General features: G+C 45.1%; 2 protein-coding genes across 6 annotated transcripts; one reads left to right on the top strand and one right to left on the bottom strand.

Moving 5' to 3' along the window:
* Nucleotides 1-1,539: 1,539 nt before the first annotated feature.
* LOC123102123 (tRNA modification GTPase MnmE) lies at nucleotides 1,540-5,864 on the top strand. The gene is made up of 9 exons (XM_044523403.1): nucleotides 1,540-2,070; nucleotides 2,153-2,291; nucleotides 2,542-2,663; nucleotides 3,199-3,402; nucleotides 3,483-3,542; nucleotides 4,272-4,410; nucleotides 4,617-4,735; nucleotides 4,891-5,115; nucleotides 5,233-5,864. The coding sequence occupies exons 1-9, from the start codon at nucleotides 1,648-1,650 to the stop codon at nucleotides 5,425-5,427; spliced, it is 1,626 nt and encodes a 541-aa protein (XP_044379338.1). The 5' UTR covers nucleotides 1,540-1,647; the 3' UTR covers nucleotides 5,428-5,864.
* A 568-nt stretch (nucleotides 5,865-6,432) lies between these two features.
* Nucleotides 6,433-11,065, bottom strand: LOC123102121 (pentatricopeptide repeat-containing protein At2g33680). 5 transcript variants are annotated; one of them, XR_006448759.1, is made up of 4 exons: nucleotides 8,744-11,065; nucleotides 7,754-7,862; nucleotides 7,357-7,396; nucleotides 6,433-7,113 (listed from the first exon to the last, which is right to left on the bottom strand). XR_006448759.1 is itself a non-coding variant. In XM_044523402.1 (2 exons), exon 1 carries the CDS (start codon nucleotides 10,975-10,977, stop codon nucleotides 8,764-8,766), a length of 2,214 nt encoding a protein of 737 aa, XP_044379337.1. In that variant the 5' UTR covers nucleotides 10,978-11,065; the 3' UTR covers nucleotides 7,085-7,396; nucleotides 8,744-8,763. The 5 variants fall into 5 exon arrangements, 1 of the variants encoding a protein (XP_044379337.1); XR_006448758.1 differs by lacking the exon at nucleotides 7,754-7,862; XR_006448760.1 differs by having other exon boundaries at nucleotides 7,085-7,396.
* Between the last annotated feature and the right edge of the window lie 405 nt (nucleotides 11,066-11,470).

The raw sequence follows: 11,470 nt of genomic DNA, 5'->3' as shown, positions 1-11,470 counted from the left end.
CTCCGGGACTCATCTTCCGGGCGACTTAAGCCCAAAGATGACTTAACGTCAGGGCGGCTTAAGCCAAGAGATGACTTATCATCAGGGCGGCTTAAGTCCAGAGATGACTTAACGTCAGGGCGGCTGAAGTCCAGAGATGACTTAACGTCAGGGAGACTTAAGCCCAGAGATGACTTAACGCCAGGGAGACTTAAGCCCAAAGATGACTTATCTCCAGAGAGACTTAAGCCCAGAGATAAGTAATTTTCAGAGAGACTTAAGCCCAGAGATGACTTATCTTCAGAGAGACTTAAGCCCAGAGATGACTTATCTTCAGAGAGACTTAAGCCCAAAGATGACTTATCCTCGGGGCGGCTTAAAATCCTAATATGCTAGGTATACAAGATTAGCAAAAACTTTCTTATGAGTGTGTTGAATACTAAGAGAAGTTTGATGCTTGATGATTGTTTTGAGATATGGAGGTAATAATATCAAAGTCATGCTAGTTGAGTAGTTGTGAAATTGAGAAAAACTTGTGTTGAAGTTTGCAAGTCCCGTAGCATGCACGTATGGTAAATGTTATGTAACAAATTTGAAACATGAGGTGTTATTTAATTGTCCTTCTTATGAGTGGCGGTCGGGGACGAACGATGGTCTTTTCCTACCAATCTATCCCCCTAGGAGCATGCGCGTAGTGCCAAGGTTTTTGATGACTTGTAGATTTTTGCAATAAGTATGTGAGTTCTTTATGACTAATGTTGAGTCCATGGATTATACGCACTCTCACCCTTCCATCCTTGCTAGCCTCTTCGGTACCGTGCATTGTCCTTTCTCACATTGAGAGTTGGTGCAAACTTCGCCGGTGCATCCAAACCCCGTGATATGATACGGCTGGGTTATGTCAATCACATCATTCTTTAGTGATGTAATCCCGTTAATCAAATGACAACCCATGTCTATGGTTAGGAAACATAACCATCATTGATTCAACGAGCTAGTCAAGTAGAGGCAAACTAGTGACACTCTGTTTGTCTATGTATTCACACATGTACTAAGTTTCCGTTTAATACAATTCTAGCATGAATAATAAACATTTATCATGATATAAAGAAATAAAATAACAACTCTATTATTGACTTTAGGGCATATTTCCTTCACATCCTGCTACCGATGATAAGAAACGCACACGAGGGCGCCAGCCATGGTCGCCACCGCACCAGCACGTGATCCCAGCCGTCCGGATCCGTCAAGAGCAGAGCATCAACAAAGCCGCCACAACGCCGCCTGCACCCGGCCACGCACGAACCGGAAGTCCACCACGCGGATACACGATGGCCCTGGAATCCCATCGCCCGTTGCCCCGCACGAACCGGAAGCCCACTCGCCGGAAGACCCCCACCGGGAGGGAAGGGAGTGCATCCATGAGGTGTAAGTTCAAACCCCCCCTATTCGCATCTTGCTTCTGAATTTTTGAAAGTGGCTTTACAACGATCGACTGCGGAGAGTCTACATGGGGTTGATCTTGCGCCGAGATCGGTGTGAGAGGCGGAAGAAAGGAATACTTTTTTTCTCTTTTTTCTCCCTCAACAGTTATACCACGTGGCATTCCTAATCAGCTGTCACCCCGCAACGGGTGAACCAGCCGGCTCGCTGCCTCTCCCAATCCAAATGGCTCGTGCCGTCTCTCGCCTCCTCCCCTTTCTCCTATGGCGGCCTCCCCGACCTCTCCTCCTCCGCCGCCGCCCACTAAACCCTAGCCCCCAACCCCTGACCACGCGCGCCAAAGCCCTCGCCTCCTTCAGCTCCCTCGTGCTGCCCGGCGACGAGCGCTCGCCTCCGTCTTCTCCCTCGCGCCGCGCGCCGCCGAGCTATGGGGGCGGCGGATCTCCGGGGACGATCGCCGCCGTCGTCACCGCCCTCGGCGGGGGCCCCGCGGCCGTCGGCATTGTCCGCCTGTCCGGCGCCGACGCCGTCGCCGTCGTCGCCCGCGTGTTCCGGCCGGCCAGGAAGGACCCGGCGCCCTGGAATCCCCGAAGCCACTTCGTGGAGTACGGGGTCGCGCTGGACGGAGATGGGAGCGTCATCGATGAGGTATACTGCTCGCTATCGGTTGGTTAGTGTTCTCTGTGCAAACTAGTGCCTTGATTTCCCATTTTGTTCCCCAAATCTGAAGGTGCTGGTGGTGCCCATGCTGGCTCCGAGGTCCTACACCCGAGAGGATGTGGTGGAGCTCCAGTGCCATGGGAATGACCTTTGCTTGCGTCGTGTGCTGAGGGCCTGCTTGGAGGCTGGTGCCAGGCTCGCCGACCCTGGTTAGTTGCTTGCTCACTCAAGTCCTACTGGTCTAGATTATTTACGCTTGTAAAGAAATATTGTAGTTCAGTTGGTTACGGCTATGGTTGACGTTCCTGTTAGCTACGGATGTAATTATAGTTATAGGGAAACAGTTTTGTCAGATAGGCAGACACTTTTTGTTTGAAGAATGAATGGTGAAGCTATCTTGGGATGTAGGTGTCTTATCTTGAACAAACTCCTAGCTCAGGTTTCATGTTCGCTTTTCAGGTGAATTCACTCTTCGCGCATTCCTAAATGGGAGGTTGGACTTGGCTCAAGCGGAGAACGTCTCGAGGCTTATTTCAGCCAAGTCTGTAGCTGCAGCAGATTCTGCCTTGGCTGGCATCCAGGCATGTCACAAAATTATGCTGTTGATAAATTAAATCATGTTAGCCTGTTGGGTAGGCCCTGAGAAACGATATACATGTGGTCATGTTGGAGTTTTTTTTTGTGTGTGTTTAACCCTCGAAATACCAGGAACAAATTGTTTCCAGGTCAGGAGTAGCTGAAACAACACTTTATGGAGGGTAGTGACCAGGGGTGGTGCCAGGGGCTGCTCCTGTTACATGCGACCCCCCAAAAGACAAAAAATAGAGATAGCAGTTAGAGTAATATGTCAGTGATTAGTGAAATGTGAAAAGGAAATTGAATATTGTTGTTCTGATCACTAAAATGTGGAGGGGAAATTTGCATTTATGTGCAAGACTTGCTTTTTTCCTTGTGCACGCCGATAACAAATTCCTGACTCAGACACTACTTGAAACCCTTTTGCATTGTGAAGTTTAACTTCATCAGCTCCAGTTTCTTTGGGAAGCACAATGTAGATGTGTTTTTTTAATAATAAGTAGGTTCTCCAATCTGAATTATATGTGTCCTCTACTGTAGGGAGGCTTTTCTACTCTAGTGAAATCTTTGAGATCAAGGTGCATAGAATTGATCACTGAAATTGAGGCTCGTTTAGATTTTGAAGATGAGATGCCTCCATTGGACCCTATGATGCTGCTCAGCAAAATTAACAGCATGAGGCAAGAGGTTCAGGATGCTCTGGATACTGCAAAGTATGATAAGCTGTTGCTGTCTGGTCTACAGGTACTTTATTCTATGCATTATACTGAATTGTTAAAGAAAACATAATTAAGAATGAAAAATGCTCTTACAATTTTGCACAGATAGCAATAATTGGCCGCCCAAATGTTGGAAAGTCAAGCCTCCTGAATGCATGGAGTAAGGTATACTCGTGGATATCTCTCTGTCATTATTTCTGTTGGATATTTGTCCAGCATATCTTTTTTAGTACTCTATTTTGTTGTTACCATGCTTGTTAATCTATGTTGTTTTCTCTTTTTATATGCGAAGTTACATGAGCTAATCTTATTGTTACGGGTTCAAGGCTAGTTAAGGTATGGGGTCATTAACCGGTACACAAGGCAGCATGAAGGAACTCTCTTAAAAATAGATTAGTTAGGATTAAGATATGGAATTAATTAATATTAGGTAAGTGTGTTGTGTATTCTCCTTTCACATATGTTTGGTTGTTAGCCATCGAGATTAATTAAGCAAGAAAACGCAAGGGATACCATCCATTTTTCATCCTCCCCTCAAGAGCACTGGTCCATCTTTCTCTCCGCAAACCTAGACCCCTAGAACTTTTATGATACCTTTCTGCTGTGACTTTAAATGAGCCGTACCGAAACTCCGGTAGATGCCTAATGCCATGTGATTTAAGGGGATCTTGCTCAACGTACTGTGTCCTGAACTTTATCCTGCTTCTCTGCTGTGCGTCATGCCCAAAGTTTATACATCGAACGTTATCGCCATATAATCTTCTTATATGAATACTAATTGTAATCTATAATTCTGTATACTTTATGTGAATCCCATGTCCAATTGGATAGTTTGATTTATTTCATGTTGCAGCCATAATAGTTGATACTGGAACTTAAATGCTTAGCTTGCAGAGTGAAAGAGCTATTGTTACCGAAATAGCTGGAACTACAAGGGACGTAGTTGAAGCAAATGTCTCAATTCATGGAATCCCTGTTACCCTTCTAGACACGGCTGGTATAAGAGAAACTGATGACATTGTGGAAAAAATTGGTGAGTATTATTATTCTCATAAACATATTGTGAACTATTAAAGCAAGATGATAAAGATGTGAATGTCAAAATACGATCTGACGTTGGGTGGCATAGCCCACCAGGGGTAGGAACATGTTTCCCAATATATATTTGATCTTGTATATGGAATAATGGTAATAGCGTTGTTAGTTGTGATGCTTGTCTTCTGTTCTGCTCTTAACCAGGTGTAGAACGATCAGAGACTGCTGCACTGGGAGCTGATATGGTTATTATGACAATAAGTGCAGTTGATGGGTGGACTGAAGATGACACTAAACTTATCAAACGTGTCATGATTGATAAGGTTCCATCAGTTTCATTTTCTCACAAATTTTGTTGATGTCTGATTGCCTGGTTATTGGTTTGCATGCCTTCTGTTTGAAATCCTCTCTGTCCCTTCCATCATCTGTAAATAAATTGGAGAGTGACTATTCTTTCTTTGTCCTTTTTGATGATCAGAAAAGCTCAGGTTCTGAAGTGCCAATGGTTCTGGTTATCAACAAGGTAGACTGCACACCATTTGTTTCAGGAGAAGAGTTTGAGAAATTCAGTGGAATTTTCAGAAAACATGTGCACACGTGTGCAGTCACTGGTAAAGGCATTTCTGAGTTGGAGAGGGCTGTAATAGAGGTTAGAGGTCTTGAGTCCATACCTTCCGGGGGACGGCGGTGGACTGTAAACCAGGTAAATATTTCCGTATGCCATCAGTAGAAAACCCCAGTAGTTGTTCTCTTAGACTTGTTGCTTCAGTTGTTACATGAAAGATTGTTGACTTTTATCCAATTCCATTGTGTTGTCCAGAGACAATTGGAACAGCTCATGAGGACCCAAGAAGCTTTCACAAGACTAGAGTCGTCGATCAATGAGCAGCTACCCTTAGATTTTTGGACTATAGACTTGAGGGAAGCTGCATTGGCTCTGGCAACAATCAGCGGAGAGGACATATCTGAAGAAGTTCTGAGCAGCATATTCAGCAAATTCTGCATTGGAAAATGATTCGTCCTTCAGAATCATGCTGGTCCTCAGTCATTCCGACAATTTTGACTTTTGAGCAGCGTAGTAACATAGAACGATCTGAACAAGCCCAGTAGCTATCTAAAGGAGCAATGAAATTGAACTATTTTCTGGACGGGGTCAAAGATTTATAGGTCGGGATTACTGCTGTCACTGTTCCAAATTTGTACTCTAGGTCTGAGATGTGTTTGGGCCCAGTTTAACTTCATAATAGGAAATTGTATTTTTAGATCATGCACAAATCGAAAGAATGTAAATACCTATTACGATCATGCAAAAATAGGAAGAATGACTAGCTCGTGTTTGTGATGCTAACGGCTGCATGCCACAACTTCACTAATTTCTCACATAGTATTAGCAGTTGTAAAGCATGGTTGCTCTTATTACAGCCGACAATAAAAAGTTTGAATTTCAATTCATCTGAAGGGGTGTGCCCATTTGCCGGGTTCTGTTGGTTTTGACAATCTTCTCAACCGGTTTAATTTTCTTCTTTTACCCTGTTCTGTCACCTGTTTTTTTCTTGATTATTTATTCCCCTCTTTTTAAGTACTCCTGCTGTAAAGAAATATAAGAGAATTAGATCATTAAAATCTATTTCTTTACAGCGGGAGTACTTCATAATTGCATACATATTAAAACAAAATATGCATGATAATTAAAACTTTGCAGGATCACAAAACACATAATTGACAACGTATCAAATTCAAGTTCAATCATCCATATCAAATTCAAATCCAAACACAATCATTGTGCATCACAAACAAAAGCAAAAGCAAAAGTGCATAAAACATGAATGGATAGCCTCTCAAACGTGGCTGGTTCACCCACCCATTGCTGGGTGCCAGACAATCTCTCTTCATCGTCGTAAAAGTAGATGCCCAAAAAGTTTTGAGAAAAATTCTGCAATTTGGTACCCTAAAAATTTGGCCTTCTTCCTTTTTTACTTCGCAATTGCATACATATTGAAACAAACACATGACGGCATGATTAAAACTTTGCAAGATCACAACACATATGATCATCAACATATCAAATTCAAGTTCAATCATCCGTATATCAAATTCAAATTCAAACCACAATCATTGTGCATCGCAAACAAAAACAAAAGTGCATACAAAATGAATGCATAGCCTCTCAAATGGCATTGCCTTCATTGCCATTAGTTGTGCTTGCATCTTCTTCATGGCTTGCTTCCTCTCCATTGATTGCTTCTTCTCCAATGCCACCATTGACATCATTGGCAGTTTGGCACCATTGTTTTTCATTCCCATCCATTGCACCACCCATGCCTCTTCCCATGGCGCCCATGGCTCCTCTCATGCCTCCCATGAATCCTCCCATCATGAAGCCTCCAATAGACCTCACCGCCAACACTTGATCGCGACAAAGCTCCACGTATGCTTTCGCCTTGTCACCAAGACCACTTGTGTCCATGAACATGAACTTTTGCTCTTGTTCAATGCTTTTGATTCTCTCTTCCATGACCACATTCCTTTCCTCAACCTCCGTCTTCTTCTCCTCGGTCGCCGCCCTCCTCTCCTCGGCTGCCGTCCTCCTCTCCTTGCCCTTGATATATGTGATGCATAGTACTTTGATATATATTTTTCTTAGTGGCATTATTATTCCACTTGTCCTGAAATGTTTCCTGAGTTTGTGTTGTTTGTAGTGCTGCACAAAGATATAATGGTGGATATAATTAATTGGGCCAGGTGCTAAAGCATATATCTCTAGTTACAGTTCACTCTGTTTACCATGAGGGGGATTATGATTATCATAGGGTAAGGTTGTCACACTTATGAGCTCATTAGGCTGAACAAAATGACATGTTAAAAAGATAACTGAGACTGCAAGAATTGACAACATTAAAAAGACATGGGTAGGTGGACGTGTGCAATAAAGTTCGATATTTACCATTCATGTCGGTTGCACTCTTAGTTGTAACACATTTTCCCTGCAAATAAAATATATAAACAGGAAGATTAGCTTGCAATGCTGCAGCTGAAACTGAAACTGACATATCTACAAATGCCTCCAAAGAAACAAAAAACCTGACCAATATATCTGATCCTAAAAAGGGAAAAATATAACCAAATAAAAGTATTGAAAGAAGAACACTAATCAGAGGAGGAATTGTCTATTTCCAGCATGGGTACTCACTGCGCATGCTTGGAAAGAAAAAAAGCATTGCTTAGTAAGCGCGGATCTGGGAGTTAACAAATAACATTAATGGAAATTAATGATTGACGGCAACAACATATTCTATTATTTTGCTGATTACCAAAAAAAGTTAAATAAAACGCACTCTTACTTTGCTGTTACAAACTGAATAGATGGTGTGCATCCATGATTTTCTGTATGAACATTACTGAATTTTTGTCCATCTTTAGTTACAGGTGTCGCTTTACGGTCACATCAGCCTAAGTGAAAAAAAAAATGTGCAGCGTCACTTAAATTCACAAGAGACAGAAGAAAAAGAGTGACAATATGGCGTAGAAAATATAGAAGATACACGAGGGGAGAGGAGTGTATCGAGTTACACAGGGAGGGGTAGGGTTCGTGGGGGATTATGGGGACTGAACCCGTGTGAAAACGGCCCACCGAACGGTCCGTTGAGGTTCGACAGGGTTTTTGGGATGGGCCGGGATAATCACGTAAATACTCTCCAAAAACTCTAGTGCCAAACAAGGCCTTGAGAAATTTGTTGGCATTCACCATCACTTGCTGCCTTAGAGTATATCACAAACCTTTCGTTAACAGTGTAACCATGGTGGGTGCATTTACTGCCATGTTTGGGAGATGATGAGTGCTCTCTCCTACCAAGTTGATGTGCTGCAGGCGTCATTTACAAAGTTTAATTATCTATGAGTTGAACTTACTGATACTTTACATTTTATCATCTTGTTACTTGGTTTGCTTAAGAGTGAAAAAGAATGAGGATACTGAACGAAGTACCCAAAAAGAAAAACTCTGGAAAAGGGGATTTACACGTGGTGTAGAGCCAAAAATAATTATACTGGGAAAACAATATCAAGCTAGCACTTCTGCAATTCCACAGCAGGACGATTTTATTCATAAAACTGGGAAGAATTCTAATGGCACTAACACTGAGTTACACAGTAGGAGCATATCAGCTAAGCTAATGAACGCCAACTAAAATGACACTTAACAATGATGCATAGAAACAGTGAATTCGTTTTGCATGGAGTAAGTTCAGCATAAATACTGCCACAAAATTTCACAGCGTAGCTTTTGTTAGTTACATTTTCCAAATTCAAGAAGAAACAATTAAAGTACTCACTGTTCTTGTCATTTGAGAAGTCAGCTAGAAACTGCCGATATCAACTCGAATTGATCTTCTTCATGAGATCCTCTCAATGTATCCAGTTCTTCATCCCATGAAAATTTAGATGTTGGACGGTACCCTTCGTCCTTCATGTGTTTAGCGAGCCTTCTCAACTCTGTATTTATATTTTCCGCCTCAGGATGTTGCTGCTCCCCAACAACAAACACATGAATTCTGCTGTTAAGCTCAACCCAGCTGCATCCTGGATCTTTGCTAACTCCCCGATGTCTCATCAAATGCCTCACCCGCTCAACATCAGTCCATTTTCTCTGGGCAGCATAGATGTTTGACAACAATATATATGCAGAGGAGTCCCCAGTACCTAACTCCATCAGCTGCTCACCAGCATATGCTCCGACATCAAAATCCCGTATACTGCGACATGCTCCCAATAATATACGCCACAAACATGTTCCATGGTCAATACTAATGGACTCTATGAAATCTTTTGCTTCATTTAGCATCCCTGCTCGGCTAAGAATATCAACCATGCAAGCATAATGATCCAGCCGAGGAGTTAAACCATAGTCTTTGGTCATTGACCTAAAGTAAATCCATCCTCTGTCAACTAGGCCCATGTGACTACAAGCACATAACACATTAATGAATGTTATATGATCTGGAGCAGTGCCCTCTAGCTTCATTTCCTCAAACAGGTCAAGTGCTTCATTTCCACGTCCATTTTGAGAGAATCCAGAAATGATCGAGTTCCATGCAATAACATCCTTATGAGGCATCCTTCTGAATACAACCATGCCATCGTCAAGGTTTCCACACTTTGAATACATTGTAGACAAGGCACTTCCGACAGAAGACCCCAAACCAAATCCGAACTTGAGGATTTGCGTGTGCAATTGCTTCCCTGGCTCCAATGCTGCAAGGCCAGCACATGCTCTAAGAACACTGGTTATAGTCAAGTTAGTCGGAATGATGCCCTCCTTGTCCATCCTGGCATACAATCTCAAGGCTTCCTCATGCTCCCCGTTCTGCACATGCCCGGCAACCATGGCCGTCCAAAGGACAATGTCAAGCTCATGAAATTGATCAAAACCTTCCTTTGCATCAGTAATACAGCCGCATTTGGCATACATGTCCACCAGTGCGCTCTTCACATACACCTGCGCCTCAAACCCAAGCTTCACCATCAAACCATGTGTCTGCTTTCCTTCCATCAATGCTCCCACATCACTACACGCATTGAGCACCCCAACCAAAGTGAACTCAGTTGGTGAAAACCCCGCAGAAAGCATCTGCAAGAACATTCTAAATGCGCTTTCTGCATTCCCATTCTGCGCGTAGCCAGTGATCATCGCGGACCAAGTGATGGAGTTCCTCTCCTTAGACGACGCAAACACATGTAATGCTGCATCCATACACCCAGCCTTTGCATACATTGTGACGAGCGAGTTCTCAACCGACACAAACACCACCAACCCATCCTTCACAGCCAACCCATGTAGCTGCACCCCCATCGGCAAGCCCGACGGCACACTGACCGCACTAAGAACAGCCGTGGCCACAAACTCGTTTTTCTGTGACGGGCACTCCGCAAGCATCAGCTGGAAGATCTCAAAGGCCTCCTCGGAGCACTTTGTGGAAGCATAGCCTGCCACCATAGCGGCCCAAGAGAACTCGTTCCGCACCGGCATTTCGTCGAACACTCTCCGGGCATCGGGGACGAGGCCCAGCTTACAGTACATGTTGAGCAGAGAGGTGGACACGAACACGTTGGAGCCAGCCGAGGGGACCTTGCAAGCGAGGGCGTGGGCGGCTGCCCCGGCGGACGCGGAGCGCGCGCGGGCGGCGGCCGTGAAGACGGCGGCGAAGGAATGCGGGGACGGGAGGATGGCGGGCGAGGAGGAGAAGAGCATGGATTGGAAGTGGGAGAGCGCGGCGCGCGGGTGGTGGTGCGAGAGCGGGTTGAGCAGGGAGTTCCAGGAGGCGATGTCGCGGGCGGCGGCGGGGATGCCCGCGAAGACGGCCAGGGCCGCGGCGAGGAGCGGCCGCGGGAGGGAGGCGTAGAAGGTGATGAGGGAGTTGGAGACGGGCGCGTGGGACGCGGCGCCGGACTTGAGCGCCCAGGCGTGGAGCGCCTCGCCGTCGCGGGCGCGGGCGGCGCGGCGGAGCTGCTCGATGAAGTGCGTGTGGGATATCTGGCGCGCGGAGGCGGAGGGCGCCGCGCCTGCCATTCACGTGCGGGCGGGCGGCGAGCGGGCGGCGACGGCGAGCGGCGAGCGGGTGGCCGGGGCGAGCGGCGACGGCGAGCAGGCGGCCGGGGCAGGCGGCGAGCGGGCTGGTGCCTCGAGCGGCAGCTATAACCTGAAAATAAAACAAATAAAAGAGGTGCAAATGGTGTAGTCTCTCCTTTCTGGTTAAAAAAAAACTCATGGACAATTTGATCAATAAAATACTACAAATTATATATCATTAAAAATGGAATTTTTACATGGGAGCGCCTATACATCAGGCACCTGGAAAAGTTATTCCATCAATCACTTTTATCTTAGACCGCTAGATCTTCATCCAACGGCCCAAAACAGATTGAATATTGTTTATCTTTAACCACTTATCCTTCTTTCTCGCGTAGCACGGGCCTATCCAGACCTACCCGCATGCCTATGCCCATCGCGGCCGGCGGCTGTCGTCGCCTCACCACCCTGCCCTTCCCTCGACCTCGCTCCA

The sequence above is a fragment of the Triticum aestivum genome, chromosome 5A (genome assembly GCF_018294505.1).
Source record: "Triticum aestivum cultivar Chinese Spring chromosome 5A, IWGSC CS RefSeq v2.1, whole genome shotgun sequence".
Lineage (NCBI taxonomy): Eukaryota > Viridiplantae > Streptophyta > Magnoliopsida > Poales > Poaceae > Triticum > Triticum aestivum.
Note: the sequence above shows the minus strand (reverse complement) of the source record. Positions and strands in the feature narration are given on the sequence as shown.

What these genes read in the sequence shown, in the direction of transcription:
- LOC123102123 (XM_044523403.1), top strand. Translation starts at nt 1,648, where the DNA reads ATGGCTCGTGCCGTCTCTCGCCTCCTCCCCTTTCTCCTATGGCGGCCT. An exon ending in ATGGGAGCGTCATCGATGAG is followed by an intron (nt 2,071 to 2,152) that starts GTATACTGCTCG and finishes CCAAATCTGAAG; the next exon opens with GTGCTGGTGGTGCCCATGCT. An exon ending in TGTTGCTGTCTGGTCTACAG is followed by an intron (nt 3,403 to 3,482) that starts GTACTTTATTCT and finishes AATTTTGCACAG; the next exon opens with ATAGCAATAATTGGCCGCCC.
- LOC123102121 (XM_044523402.1), bottom strand. Translation starts at nt 10,977, where the DNA reads ATGGCAGGCGCGGCGCCCTCCGCCTCCGCGCGCCAGATATCCCACACG.